This window comes from Coenobita brevimanus, chromosome 14 (genome assembly GCF_032717465.1).
Source record: "Coenobita brevimanus isolate Jiangsu-jjx chromosome 14, ASM3271746v2, whole genome shotgun sequence".
NCBI classification, from domain to species: domain Eukaryota; kingdom Metazoa; phylum Arthropoda; class Malacostraca; order Decapoda; family Coenobitidae; genus Coenobita; species Coenobita brevimanus.
The window spans coordinates 131,288-147,500 of NC_136967.1; the positions used below are offsets into that span (position 1 = coordinate 131,288).

The 16,213-nt window shown below is 40.9% G+C and overlaps 1 protein-coding gene across 1 annotated transcript in view; it reads right to left on the minus strand.

Annotated features, from left to right (window-relative positions):
* LOC145417580 (uncharacterized) overlaps positions 1 to 16,213 on the minus strand; it is an 85,730-nt gene that overhangs the window by 24,443 nt on the left and 45,074 nt on the right. The window contains exons 5-6 of the mRNA XM_080286288.1: positions 15,996 to 16,178; positions 11,234 to 11,629 (exon numbers count right to left, since the gene is read on the minus strand). Coding sequence (XP_080142414.1) covers positions 11,234 to 11,629; positions 15,996 to 16,178 — 579 coding nt within the window. The remainder of the gene's footprint in view (positions 1 to 11,233; positions 11,630 to 15,995; positions 16,179 to 16,213) is intronic.

The window sequence follows — 16,213 nt, forward strand, 5'->3', positions numbered from 1 at the left end:
CATAGGAAGCATGCAAAAATTCTATCTCTAATTTGCTGAAAAGTCCCCTAACGCAAAGATCAAGCCATTTCAAGATGCTGCGATGCAAAACTATTTAGGACTGATATTACTGGTCAACTTTTGCACTAGAGAGGAATAATCTAGTGTGCAGTGACTGATTTCATAACTAATTCATCTCACATTTTGGTGGAAAATAGGGCTATGATGATGATGATGGCGATGATGATGATAATGATGATGATGATGATGATGATGATGATGATGATGATGATGATGGTGATGATGATGATGGTGGTGGTGGTGGTGGTGGTGGTGGTGGTGGTGGTGGTAATAAGGATAATGATGATGACGACCAATAGCATGGGAAGACTAGATAAAATATTATAAATTTCGATTACGAAAAAAAGTCGATAAGCGGAGACTGATTTTGTAACTACAGGCAATGATACGCTATTCAGTGAGTGATTCTGCAACCAATCCCCACACCGTCATTATCGTGTCAACTTTTGAATATATATATTGCCTCAGGTGACACGGGAGGCTACGTAGTGCCTCAACTATAGCAATTTATTATGGATATTACACCACACTATTGTTTTGCATGTCAGTTACGTCGTTTTCATATTATTTTTCCCCGTCAGTAACACGCATAGGGGGTACTGACTATAATGTGCAGAATAAATCGCTAAGAAAGAGGCGTTACGAAATCTCCCAAGCCATTTAAAATACGATCCTGAGGCGTAGAAGTAGCAACTCTGAGATGGAGTAAGAGGAAGAAGTAGACAGTGTACGAGACTGATAGATGACATTCGTAGTTTTTCGAGTTTTTCGTGAGCTGACATCTACTACATTCTTTTCACATTACCATGGCTTGAAATTTACGTCCTTCCATCTTAAATGCTGAGGTATAACGAGAAATTAACACCAGAATATGATGCTAGTCACGAAAAAGTGCTAGGGAAAGGATGTAGAGCAGTAGTATTGTCATATTCTGCCACTGTGCTATGTGAAATAAGCTACAAAAAGATAAAAACCTAGGATAAGTTAAGGTGATTCAAGTATATGTCAAAGTAGAAAGCGTGGAGGTGAAGGGATGAGGCGGAGAGATATGTAAATGAGAGTGGTATGAGCTAGAAGAAGGGCAACCTAAAGGCGGATCACGGGGCTACATGTAGGCGATTAAGTCGAGTCCACCCCCTCAGAGATTAATGCGTCCGGCTATAGACAGACAGGTAGAACAAACAAACTGATAGATGTAGAAAGCTTTGAAGGATCATTTTGTCTTGTAGTGAACTGACGAAAGCAGATGACGAAAATGATGCTGACTGCGACAACGAAAATGACGATGACGGTAATGTTGGCGTAGTTAATCATATTATGCTGCAGGAATATATATCGAACTCAAAAATGCCAAAAATTAATAGCACCGTCATTCCACCGATACATAATATGAGAATACAAAAGCAAAGAAAGATATAGAAAAAGAAAGTAAGGAAAGAGAGATTGGGAAAAAAAAAGAGAAAAAGGCGTCAGTGTGGGGAAAAAAAATTCTCCTTGGGACTCCTGAACAATGCCAGAATGCAAACACAAATGAATTCAAAACAACACATGATCACGAGGCAGAAAATGAAAAACAGAGCACAATGCTATGAGAAATACGAAAACAATGAACGAAGGAAAACTGTGGAAAAAAGATGAGGAAAAAAAAACTAGAAACAATGCACAAAGAATGGTTATGGCAACTGTAAATAAAATGGATAAATAAATAAATAAATACTCAATAGATAGATAAACACATCAGGCGTCATATTAACCCCTTCACTCCAATGACGTATTAATTAATTCTTGCTACTTCCAGACGATTTCATCCAGTTGAGGAATGATTTCTCGTAAGGAACGGGTCAAGGAAGGCTAGTCTAACCCCTTCAGTTAGAAAAGTTCCTTCTAAACTGAATGAAATCATCTAAATGTATCAGAAACACAATTAAATACGTTATTGGACACAAGGAGTTAACAGTCGTCACATTAAATAAATGTTCTGTCTCACTTTCCAATTTTCACCAACACACAATATATAAAAAATGTAAATAACTCCAAGAAAACTAAAGCCAACAGACACATCAGCTCAAAGCAAAGTCAATATTGGTGTAAAAGCAAAATCCCTGAAAAAAATACAAATAAATAAAACCAATCCAATAAAGACTAGACATCACACATTAAGAAAGGAGAGAAAAAAAAGCTGAAAAAATGCACAAAAATTTCCAATACTACAAACAAAAAAACAAAAAAAAGTCACACTAACTAGGGTGCGTGAGGAAACAAGGTCTAACTACGTAACTAAGGGTGTGTTAACTAGTGAGCTATTGGAAGGGCGTGAGTCAGCTGTGCCATAGTGCTTGAACGTGCTCTTGTGATGGCTGTGTGTTACTGCACCTGTAAAAACATCTACATCATCACCATCACCATCATCATCATCATCATCATCATCATCATCATCAATCACTGAACCTTTACTAAAACCTACATCATCATTCACTGAACCTACACCAACACCTACCTCATCATCATCATTCATTGAACCTATACAAATACCTACCTCATCATCATCATCATTATCCACCTGAACCGCTCAGACTGGTGAACAAAGTCTGCTATCCCTTTGTTCCTGTTCATTTAGCAGTGAATTTGGGGACTTGAATGATCTGCGAATTGTGCGGCTCATTTCACTGGGTACGAAAATAACAGCATCTGCTGCTAGTAACAGCATCTCTTACTCTGATATTTTCTTTTTCTTATGTGTTTGGACCGTACCCAGCAAAAATATAATGCTAGATGAGTAACTAGCTACTGTCGCTTGCCAAATCAGCAACAGCGTGATGAGTTTGTACTATACGCAAGCCGGTAAAAGGGAGCTACCGTGTTTTTAAGACGCTGACGAAAGCACATATTGCACATTCTACGGTGAGAAATGCATCATGGGTGAAGGTAGATTTCGGGGGTGGAATAGGGTGGGAGGGGCGGGAGGGGATGGAAAGAGGGGTAGGAGGAGGTGGATGAAAGGTTGGAAGGGGAGTGGAGGGGGCAGAGAGACGAATGGTAGGGGGATGGATGCGGGGTGGGGGGCGTGATAAAGGGGGTGAGAGAGAGAGAGAGAGAGAGAGAGAGAGAGAGAGAGAGAGAGAGAGAGAGAGAGAATGCTAGACATTATTGTGGTGTACTAGACGGTACGGAAAATAATAACAGTAAACATAGAATCAGTGATAATATAGATGACAGAGAAATATAGCTGTGAGAACCGTGGAAGTACAGTAACAAATTGCCAGTAACACAGCCAATAGCAATTCTAGCTGCAGCATTGAGCAGTGACAAGCCTAGCAATATACAAACAAAAGAAATTAGTAGTATCAGCAGCACAACAAGCATTAGCGATAAAAGCAGAAACAGTCCAAATAGGCAGTAGCAAGTTAAGCAGTAGAGATTTCAGCAGTAACAGTTTCAGAAGAAGCGACAGATGCAATAATTTTAACAGTGACAGGCAGTAGCAAAAACAGTGGCATTTTTAGCACTATCATGGAAAATGGTGCTAAGATTCACAGACAAACTTGCGATCAATGCCATCATTCAAATTTGCTCTTGCAGGACGAACAATGGACGCAGTTGGTTTCTGCACTCCCCTTTCTTAGTTCATATTGCAAGAACAAATCCTGTTGCTACAGAGAATTGATCCTAAGTTTGTTTTGTGTGGATCCCGGACTGTAGAAGCTCTCCCGGTCCTAGCTGGTGGTCGGAAGTGGACTTTATGGTGTGGAAACTTTCGGCAGGTCTTGCAACTCGATGACGGTGTTATAGAAATATTTTGGTGATTCACGATGCTAGAATGTATGGCGTGTGTCTATTATTCTCCCACAGCCTCCTTCCGGATATCTTGTTATGCTTATGCTTTCTTTTTTGTCATATAATCCCCCTTTCCCGTAGCGACCACCCATTTACAAGATCAAGCATCACGCAATGGACAGATCGATATCATTAGCTAAAAATTTGTAGGCGCTGTCTTTTCTTTCCCTGATAATGACGGGCTTAACTTCTTAGCGCTTTTATTTTCTCTCAGTTACCTCCTGCATTTCCATAGGGGCCACCCACTCACAGGATGCAGCGTCAGTTAATACAGAATATCTTTTCTGTAGATCTGTAGGGCTTGCCTTATCATTCCCTTACAACCACTGTCGTTATTTGCTTCGCTGCAGTTCTTCCTATTATTTACTATCTCCTTTTCTCATAGTGACTGCTCTCCCACGGGATGCTGGGTAAGGCCACATAAATAGTTTAATAGACTTTTCCACACATTTTTTTCCTGTTATAATTTTTCCCATGATGGTCACTCTGTCGTAGCATCCAGTGTCATGTAAGAGATTGATCGAAAGATAAATTTTCCATAGTTCTGCATATGCATTATACTCTGTGTTATTTTTAATAGTTTTTCTATGATTTTTTTTATAAGCATTATTGTATATTAGCAGTTTTCTATTCATTCTAATTAGCTATTCATTTATTAAAACTTCGATGCATATTCCGGTACATACTTGACAATTAACCAGCCTAATGTTCATTATCTATTTTGTAAACTAATAAATTAATCACTTCTTTTGAACAGTTCCTTATTAATCATTACATATATATTGAGCTGTGTCACACTGTAAGTGGTTCAGCATTTTCTTCCGTGAATGAAGATCTTGCTTCTCTCTGTGGTGATATTTTTTATTTAATCATTTTCCAAAGTCTATTTTTTCTCATCACTTTGTCAGCGTTATCATTCCGGTCTTCACTGTCAGCATTTTTTCCATTCAGTTTTATCGACATTCAGATTTTTTTTTTTTTTTGACATTGCAATCCGTCTGTAGGTCCATGACGACGTGAATTTCAGCTTCATATATTTTCACATTTTCATTCCATTGATTAAACCTCCCCCAATTTCTTGAGCTAAATCTGGACCACTTACAAAATGCTTCATTTCAACACTGTCCAGATTTTTCACGTTCGGTGTTTTTCAGCTAGATGTTCAAGTCTTCGCTGAATTTACGAAACTTAATGGCGTATAAGTTTCCGATAAAAAAAAAAATATGTAGAATATTGAATTCAAACTTTCCCTGCGGATAACTCATTAAATCTGATGGAATCTTAATATACTTGATATATATATATATATATATTTTTATTTTCACGCACCAGTTTTTCTTTCTTCCAATAATTTTCAGATCATTTTTCAGTCCAATGCAATATCAGTCTACGGAAATTATTTCTCTTGTCGAACAGTTTCCGGATCATTTTTCAAGTCTGCTCATTTCTCCAACAATTAAGCGTCAATGTTGCAGTCTTCAGTCATTTTATAATAATATCATGGTTCAAAATTAGAAGAAATAGGAAATAATAAACCTGACGGAAGATATGAACGCTCGAATGTTTGAAGATACAGGTTCAAATCTTAACTCTATTCTCTTGGTCAGCGCTCCAGCGTTCGAGTCAATACCTCGTTGTAAAAACAATGCATACCTATACTTTCTTGACTGATTATGTGTGTGTGTGTGTGTGTGTGTGTGAGAGAGAGAGAGAGAGAGAGAGAGAGAGAGAGAGAGAGAGACGGATAGACAGTCTGACAGTTAGACAAAAGACAGATATACAGACAGACAGATACTCAGATAGATGGACAGACAGACAAACGGGAGGTGTAGCGGATTTCAGGAACTACAGCAAATTTCTTGATAGCTCTGCTTAGCCAAACAGTCAAGTCACTGAAGTCAGCTCACCATATGGTCTCAGGAAGTGAATTGTTTTTGCTCTCTCTCTCTCTCTCTCTCTCTCTCTCTCTCTCTCTCTCTCTCTCTCTCTCTCTCAGGAATTCGTAAATCACCCCCAGCAAGAGAGAGAGAGAGAGAGAGTGAGAGAATTTTTAAGGACGTGAAGCAGAGTGAAGAAGTAGGTTAAGGATAGCGACGGATTGCTTGAAGGACAGAAGGGAAGGATGAGGGTGAGGGGGAGAGGGAGGAGGAGGAAGAGGTTTAGGAGGGGGAGGAGGAGGAAGAGGGGGAGGAGGGGGAGGGGGAGGGAAGAAATGCGAGGGAGGAGAAGAATGAAGGAGGGAAAGAAAAAGGTTTAGGAGGGGGAGGAGGAGGAAGAGGGGGAGGAGGGGGAGGGGGAGGGAAGAAATGCGAGGGAGGAGAAGAATGAAGGAGGGAAAGAAAAATGAGAAAAATTAGAAAAAATTTGACACGGGAGGGAATAAGAATGATAAAATGGGAAAGAATAAAAGAATGAGAAGGAATGACAAAATGAATCTGAGAATGAGGAACAATGAGACAAAGAGGGCTGGGGAGAATGAGGGAATGAGGAAGAAAAAAGAATGAGAGAGGCTGAGAGAGTAGGAGGGAATAAAAAGGATGAGGAAGAAGTGGAGACAGGGAAGCAGTAAGATAATGAGGAAGAATGAGAGGGAATAGAGCAATACAGGCGAATAAGAGAATAAGAGGAAATAAAAAGAATGAATGAGAATGGGAGAATGAGAGAAAAAGAAAAAGAGGTAGAATGAAAGCACGATAGAACGAGAGAGAATGGGAAAAATGAGAGAATAAGGGGGAGAAAGAGAAAATGAGGAAGAATGAGAAAATTTAGGAGAATGAGAGAATAAACGAATAAGGGAATGAGTAGAGAACGGCAGTCTGAGAGAAAGAAAGAGGGATTAAACTGAGAATTGGAGAGACTGGGAGGCAGGGAGCATGTGCATGTGATGTGACGAGAGGAAGTGAGGTGCAAAAGTGAGGAAAGGAAGGAGGGAGGAGAGAAGTGGAGGAAAGGTGAGAAAGGAAGGAAATGGAGAATGAAGGGAAAGGAGAGGAGGGAAGGAAAGTGACTGAAGGAAGGGAAGAAATAGGAGGTTAGCGAAGAGATGAGTGGAAGGGACTGCGTATGAAAATGGGAGGAGAGGTGAGGAGAAGGGAAGGGAAATAATGAAAGGAGGAGAATGAAGGGAAAATGGGGAGGGAGGAAGAGGAAGGGGAAGCAAAAAACAAGGTGTGTGTGTGTAAAAGGAGAGGAGAGAGGGGAAAGAATGGAAGGGAGCGGTGCATTAGAAGGTACGGAATAAGGAAGGGAGTGAAGTTCGAAAAGAGAGAAGGGAAATGGAAGAATGGATGAATGGGTAGAAGGGAAGGGATAGGCTGGGAGGGAGGATGAAACAGAGATAAGAATATGAGAGAAAAAAAAGGAAGGTAGTTTTGGGACAAGCGATCGTTTTGGAAAAAGAGAACTCTCTCTTCCTGAAATCATGCAGCTTACAAAAAGGAAGCTCTGAACTGAGAAGGAAGATGACAGTGAATCATGGAAAATCCCTCAACGATCTCAGCTCATTCCACATACAGCTCAAAAATGGAAGATACAGAACTAACTGAGCAATGAAGGAGTGACAGAAAAGGGAAAGAGAGAACCTTGGGAAAAACGTTAAGATGACGAAGCGTATGAAATTCCTTTGTCATTCCATCCACGAATGAAAAAAACGTAATACCAGATCGACAAAAACTCCGAATGAGAGCGCTAGGGGGCGAGGTAGGGGCTGGGAAATAGGTCCCCATGTGGTGGAAGTCTGAGAGTAGCGCGGGTGAGGTAATGTTTATTGTGAAAGCTGGCCGGTGCTGGAGCAAGTCGAACCAGCGGGCGAGGAGGGTGATGCAAAAGTCTGCAGACGTAAGAACCAATTCCAGAGATTAAAGAAAGAGTAACTAGAGAGGAAGCAACTAGGGCGTTTCAGCGAGAGCTAATATAGAAACTTAGAAAACATATGAGGCAACTCTAAAAACCACGTAATGAAATATTGGGGTAACTAAATGAAAAAATCTTTAGATGTAAGAAGACCAGTCCCAAAGATTCAGGAAAGAGTAGGCGTCACCAGGGGGTCTTGTTTCATTAACCTGACGAAGATCTCTAACCTCTTTCAACTCAGGTGATGGCCAAGTGTAGCCAGATTGTAGGACCGATCTGACTAGCAACCAAGAAGACTCATTCTTACTCCCTTGACTAAAGACTTACTAGCTTTCATGACACCACGATTTAGTTTTCAGGTTGTGGGAGTAGCCAAGTTCCGTCTGGTGAAAATAAACCTACTATAGGACGCCGCAGGAAATGCCAAAATTGAGACGCCAACAGAACGGTTACCGGTGTAACTGTAAGAGGCGACTGACGACAGATTATCTGGGTCTGACAAAAGATTAAATGAGGAGAGAATCAGGGACGAATGAAGGAGTAACTAGGGCTCTACACAGACGGCCAGTATAGAAAGATTTTGAGATGAAGTAACTCTAAAAAGATTTTGACTGGCGCATTCGAGGTTAAAGTAGCTCAACTAAAAGTACAGAGAATCGCCGATCCAAACGAAGAAAGAGTAGTATAACAACTGCTATAGAGGATTTTGGCAAAGGCACTGCTAATGATAGTAATGGGGCACTGAAGACAAGAGAAACTTTAAGAATATAGGAACTGCGGCACTGTAGAGATACTAGTGGCTAGTGCAGGTGATAACAACAGGCACAGCAGATGACGGTAAATAACGCACTGTGAACGATTCTGTAGCACTAAGGAGAATGGTACCTACAGTCCGTTAGTATTCATCTGACAGAACTGGACCACTCCTTGAACTTGAATACTAAGTCGTGATTGCATGAAATGAGATGGGCCTTGGTTTTGAGACAGTCAAATGCATCCTCTAATATGACTACACTTGACCATTAACTGAGCTGAAAAGGTTTACAGATCCTTGCCACAAGAAAACAAAGACTTTACAGGAGACGATAGCAAAGAGAGACATTAGAAACGAGAGGACACCGTTCCAAAACCGTGGCAGAGGGAAAAAGGGGAGAGCCATGAAGACAGATGGAAAACCCAAGGAGAGTCGACTTCCAAGAAAGCAGGAACTATGGAAAGCTTTCAGCCATAGCATAAATCTGCTTGCTGATGGATTCCCTCAATCACAGCACCTCAGGGACGGATTCACCTCCCGCTCCCCACACACACACAAAAAAAAAAAAAACTAAATAAACTAAGTACACAGTAAGATTTGCTTATGTAGGAGGTTCGAAACAAATAGGAAGATTCTATTCAGTAAGAAGAGAATAGAGTCGAAAAGATAAAGAAGAAGAAGTTAAGATTATATTTCTGTTTCCCTGTATAAAAAAAAACTCTCTACGGCGGAAGCGATAAAGTAAGGAAGGAAGGAAAAGTAAGGATAAGTAAGTTAGAAAAGTACAAGCCATTAGGGTTAAAGTAAAGTAGGTAGAAAGAAATGTTACAGTAAGTTAAAATTCTGGTAATAGCCAACAGAGAGGGATGTCCTTTCAGCTGAAGTGAGTCACCCACATTCATTCTTTTCCACAAGGAGATTTTCCTCCATTTTTACCTCTAGTTTTCCATTTTCTCCATTTTTTGAAATATATTTTTGTCCGTCTATTTCTTTCCATTTCCTCATTTCTCTATTTTCTTTCATTTTTTTTTCCAATTCTTTTTTTGTCCTTTTATTTATTTTTTCTCAAACGCACTTGATCGGACTCGTCCCACCCTGGGTTACATCCGGGGACAGAGGAAGTGGAACTCCCCTCTCCCCCACTCCCCTGTCTCTCTCTCTTTCTCTTTCTCTCTCTCTCTCTCTCTCTCTCCGTGTGACTGGTGGAGCGTTGACTCTCCTCCCTGGGAAGTCTGAATGAGTGTGTGTGGATGAGCTTGCTTTAGTTAATCTCTCTCTCTCTCCCTCTCTCTCTCATACTAATGCTTCTCTTAGATTACTTTTAACTTCACGTTTTCTTAACCAAGTTATTCCTTCTTTCCTTTTATGGTTGCTTCAAAAATCTAATTTTTTCATATTTGTTGTTTTCTGTTTCTTATATGGCTGCTTCGAATAGTCTATCTAAACATAATTTTTTCCCTTGAAGTTAAATCCACTGTCTCAGGTTGCAAAGGCTCACGTCGTCAGGCGTGGTGGTCGGCGGCTGGTCTATTGTTTAGTGGGTCACCTTTTGCCGAGAAGGAGTTTATTCATGTGCAGAGAACATCAGTGAGGCCGGCCCATTGTTCACCTTGCGACACTTTGATTGTTCATGTTTACTGAGGTGAGCAGCGCATTGTTTTGTCACCAACACAATCACAACCCAGTGTGTTTTTTATGCCGCCCCAATAACCACACTTAGTAGGGCTAAACTTGTGCTGTCTGCCTTAATGCCCTGTACATTAGATGGCATCGGGGGATTCGTAGCGTCTCTTCCTTAGAAACTTATTTTCCCTGTTCCGTAGGTATTTAGATGGTTTTAATATTAATATAGTTTAACTCAAAGACGTACAAGAGGATACTGAAGCGTAATGTGAAGAATAAATCGTTTAAAAATAGGTGTTATGAACTCTCCAAAGCCACTTGCATTAACTGAACTTATTTTAGTGACCTAGAGGCTTCGTAGCACAGCAATTTTATTTAATTCTTAATTTACTGCATTTCGCAGGTTAACATTCTTTTGAAGCTGCTTATATTGTTTTAATACCAATAACAGATTGCATTAAAAAAAACATACAAGAGGTACAATAAGCAAAATAAATCGCCAAGGAAGGGATGTTACGAAATCACAAAAGCCACTGACAATACGAGCCGAAATCAGGAGGGTTGTTTTCATTCCGCGTCGTTGATCTTGATGACACGTTCACACCAAGTCATAAAACACTCACAGTACTCAGTTTTCATCACGGTGTACACGCATTAATCACACATTAGGATTTATTGTCAATCACTTGTTTTTACTGACGTACGTAGGTCATTTCCACAGCTCGAGTTTCAGCGTTGACATATTCAATGGCAAGATCTGCGGACAACACGTACAGCAAAATTACAAACTCCGTTTCAACGTTAATACGATTTACGGATTCTATTTTCACGCTGGCAAGATTTAGGCACTGTTTCAATGCTTGCAAGATTTGTTCACTCCATTTTTATGCTGGCAAGATTTACTAACTCTTTTTCTATGTTGGCAAGATTTCCCCGCTTCCTTCCAATGCAGACAATGTATACCCACTCCGTATTCACACCGGCAAAATTCACGAACTCTGTTTCCACACCATAAATTCCACTTCTCCATTCTAGCACGTGGGTGGTAGGGCAGGTGAGGTGAAGAGCAGGTGAGGTGAAGCAAAGGTGAGTTGACATCCATATTCCTACCCCGTTGACTGATCGCCGTGGGACCATCAAACGGCAGAGGTGGCGGCCGACTAAATCCGGGTCGGGGACGGTCGTGGGGTCGGGAGTCGAACCCGTCAAATTGGTCGGGTCGGTGGCCAAAAGTACTGTGTGGCCTGTTAAAGGGGCTAAAACTGTCGTCGAAATCGTCATGACTGGGTCTTCCGAAAGTCGGTGGTGGCCGCGGTCTATGTGGCGGTCTGTGGGGTGGTCTATCCTGTGGTCTGTGCGGTCTGAGAATAGATGAGGGTCTTTGAGTATTAGGGAAAAATCTATCGTCATCAAAGTGGGAGGGTCGGGTATGGTCTGTGGGTCTGACGGAGCTGTGATGGCTGAAGGACCCCGGACGAGGAGCATCGGTGAACCCCGGATGATGACCTAAAGGAGTGGCACAGGAAGGGGAAGACGGAGGGTGAGGATGGAGAACAGGCCAAAGATGAGAGTACTTAGGGCCGTATTATCAAAACTGAGAGTGCTAAAGTGTGGACAAGCCCCAAATCTTTTGCAGTAACTCTGTAACGTTGTAAACTATACACTATAACTGTTAAAGGATGACTAATTATATGTAACAATTACATGTGTTTGAAAAATGACCATAAATAAAATTGGGAAGTTGCTTACACCTTGGTGCACTCCATTTTAATAATACGCCGATAAACATAGCATACCGACTCTCGATGATACCTGAATCTATTATGGGGGTGATATATTACCAGGAGAAAGAAAATAACTTGATATTTGCAGTATGAACAAGTTCGTTCATTCGTCATATATCTAGCCATTTTAACCACTACTGTAGGTTACAATGACGTCTCTTCATTCATCTACAGACGATTTTATTTAGCTTTGGAGGTTAATTTTTCAAACAGAGACTAGGTAAAGCCCATTTATCTCTTTTATCATGGGGCCTCTCCTAAGTTAGCTAAAATCATCTAGCCGTATATTAATAAACGATATGAAGGCCATCGTATTTAAAGTTAACAGAAAGCGGATGATCAGACAAGTGGCTCATTTACACAGGTTATCACAAAATTATTCAAGTTACATTGTGTTTTAATGTAGGTCACCAGAGAAAAGAATATCCCTGGTTCAAGATGACAGTGACTAATTAACCTTTTGACTGCTGGGGCCTCTTTCAACTAAACACAGTTGCCTAGGCTTGGCTTAAACACTTCATTCCGGTGATGTATTTTATATTCTATTCTGGCAACAACCAACAACTTAATTCTGTTTTCCAGAGACCAGTAGTACCAGAGGTGTTAGATTTTGCCCTTTTATCTGCTCAGTTTATATATATATATATATATATATATATATATATACCGAGAGAGAGAGGTTGGTCTCCACGACTCAAAACTTAAACAGTTTATCACACCCAGCGAGAACCAGAATGGATGATTCAATGACAGAACATTAAACAGAGAAGCCTTATCTCGCATACTTGTAACACCTGTAAGTACTTAATATACTACTAAACATTACAAGCAGTATTAAGCTACATGCACATAAATTAATTGTTGCATTATTTCCAACTTCTACACACAGATCTACTTACGAATTCAAAGTCATATGGGCGAAAAGCACGTAAGTGACGACACCCCTAATCATACAGAATAATTAGGTGAATAAAAGACGACAAGGCTCGACAATTCTGTACTATAGTAAAATATTGTTGCCTCAGTCATCATTATGCGGTAGGGGAAGGTTCATGTCCTAACTCTCGTCGGCCAGAGAACAACTTATTCCTTTATTAAGTGCGTTAATGTATACTAGTATTCTATTTACGCACTCAGTGTCAATATAAAGAATAGATATATCTCATGGAAAAGTGAACTATAATATGCAAACTATGTAGCTAAGGAAGATGTACTAGAAAACTTCCTAACTCGACGAGAAAACGGCCTTAACTTGTCAGGTCGTGTTAAGTCTAGTTGTCGTAACAGAGGCTTTTATACATTGTCTTTGCATCTGAAGTCAGCATGAATTCTCCAAGTCCCTACTAAATGTGCTTGTAGTAAGCGAATGAAGGATAAATTAATTCAACCCCTTCAGTACGAGACTTCAGGCTGAATAAAATCGTCTTAAGTCAATAAAATAAACTATCTGCGGACATCTCCGCACTGAAGTAGTTAACGGAGATTATTTTCTTACTCCATCAACACGGGAGTCCATTCTTAAATCAAATAAACTCATATAGAGGTTTCAAGAATAAGCTTTAATAAGAGGTCATTGTACTGAGAGGGTTTACACTTGTAGCGGTCGTTTAACTTGAGCTCAAACAATGGACACATCACATCACTCTACGCGGCTGACCGAATAATACGTCGTGTGGTCGGTCGACAAATGTGTGTTTTGGACTTCAGGCTCACAACATAATTTTTATCGGTCATCATTCTATTGTTTGTCTTGTATTCCTTCATCCTTCATTGCCCCACCAGGTGCGTTGGGGCACGGGACTAGGTTACTCAGTCCAGATATTTAAGGCGAGAGTAATCAGTCCTTCGCCCCTGAATGACGTCATGTGAGAAAAAAACAAAAACCGCAGCCAAACCTCATATTTAAACCCCCTCAGGTCTCCATCTGGTTAGAGCGCCTAAACTCACTAAACCACTAGGAGTCCGAATCACAGTATAAGAAAATTCGGAGAAAAGCTAGTCTCAAGTCATTCAATTGTGAGCAAGAATAACAGTGAACCAGTCTTCTGCTAAATATCCAAAGAATTTTAAAATGAGGAGCTGCAAGGGAAATGCGTGCAATTTGTCCAATGTTCTGAAAATCAGGCATGCACAGAAGTCATGAATCTGAGGTCTGTTGAGAATACATAGAGGGACGACAGAAGAATATGTACAGTAACTATGGTTGTCTTTAAGTTACACTGAGTTTATGTTTTGCATACACATGTTGCAATAAATATTCAGATAAATAGATGTATGTTTACTCGCGCGCGCTTGTGTGTGTGTGTGTGTGTGTGTGTGTGTGTGTGTGTGTGTGTGTGTGTGTGTGTGTGTCCAATCTTTATAACCTTAAGTTTACGGGCATAATACTCATACACCCTACTACGGTAAGACAAGGTTACCAGTCAAAATACTCCAAGTACGTCACGGTCTGTAATTCTGAGTAGGTGCATGTACACAAAGTATACAGGCACTGCTATGTAGATGGGAGAGGAAGGTGGGGGTGTGGGGGAGGGCGTGAAGGGGAGAGGGAGAAGGGAGTGAAGAAGAGGAGTGAGGCGGATAGAAAGAGAGGAGTGGGGAAGAGGAGTGAAGGGGAGAGGGAAAGGAGAGTGAGGAAGAGGCGTGAGGGGAGGTAGGGAAGGGAGTGCGATGGTTAGGTGGAGAAAAGTGTGGGAGGTAGGGATTGAGGGAGAGGAAGAGGGAGACGGAAATGAGGGAGAAATGAGTGGGAGAGGCAGGGAAGGGGGAGTGAGGGAAAGAAGGGTGATGGAGTAGGGAGAGAGAATGATGAGGATAGGGAGAAAGGAGTGAGGGGGAGGGAATGGGAGCAGGATGAAGGGAGAGGGAAAGGGAGAGGAGTGTGGGGGGATGGGGAGAATGGAGGGAGAAGTAAGAAATGGGGAGAAGGGGAAAGGGAGAAGGGAGAAGAGATGAGAGGCAGAGGGAAGGAAATGAAGAAGGGAAGACAGTGAGGGAGAATGGAATAAAGAGGGTGAAGTGAATGAGAGAAAGAAGGGAATAAGGAGGGTGAAGGGAATGAAGAAGAGAAGGGAATGAAGGGAGGTGGTGAGGGAGTGAAGAGGGTAAGAAGGGAAGTAAGAATGGAGATGGAGATAGATAGATGGAGGGGAGAGAGAAAGTAATACTCTAATGCTAAACTCTGTTGTGATAATTTCAACTATACCTTGTCCTGGTACTGTCCGTCTGTCTGGGCGTCGGTGGCAGCAAACCGTAGGGATGATACAATGGGAGTTGTATTTTCCTCAACTAACCAAGCTCACCAGCACCTCTTCCTCTGCTTATGACAAATTTTCTCTTGTCTCTTATTTATGCAGTTTATATCAGTTGTAAATTACACATCAGAAATGCAGAAGAGAATATCTAAATGTAAAATATTAAGAGGCACTGGAAAACTTGCTTAGTACATCAGAATTTGGTCTTTGGTCGGGTGTTACCATGTTAGGTCTTAGTTACACCTGCCAGTAATCTGTACGAGAAAATTTTCTCAGGGAAATAGGAATGTCAACTACTTTCCAGTCCAAAGTAAAAGACTAACTAAACAGATGAATCAGAATAATACCTAGCATACGTAAAATCAGTTATAATAGAATGTAACATTAACCATATCTTCTTACTAAAGTTACTGCCATAAGGATGTATCTAGTCATAAACTAATTAGCATAGTAAAACTGTTAAAATTAGACTAACCTGAAACGAAATAATACAGCAAAGAAAGTGACAAATATTACGATAATAAAACACTTAGTAATTATTGACGACTGTAACGATGACCTCGAGATTTTAATCGACGACACACACCTTATTCCTGGGCACAAGAACCATAACATACTGCATATGACAGAGGGAAGCAGAAAAAAAAACTCCGTTAATTACTAACGTTACGTAATTAAGATAAAAAAAACTTTCCGTTATTACTGACGCCATTGTCAGTGGCTCATAAATTCTTACCGACGACATCCATCTTATTTCTGGACAAACAAACCATGCATAAAAACAGAATAAAGAAAGAAAAAAGGTAGAAAGACAGAAAAACATCCACTACTTACTGACGTCATTACCGATGGCTCCCACACTCTCATCGACGACATCCACCTTATTCCTGGGCACACAGCAGGACCAAATCATGCCCCCGGAGCACAGGTCGATGGGTTTGGACCCCTGGAAGACACACGACACCGAGAGCCCACAGTCGTATTGGTTGCTTTTGTACCAGCATTTTTGGGGGATGGCTGGAAGGAAGAGAGAAGAAGAATGCGCCTTAGTA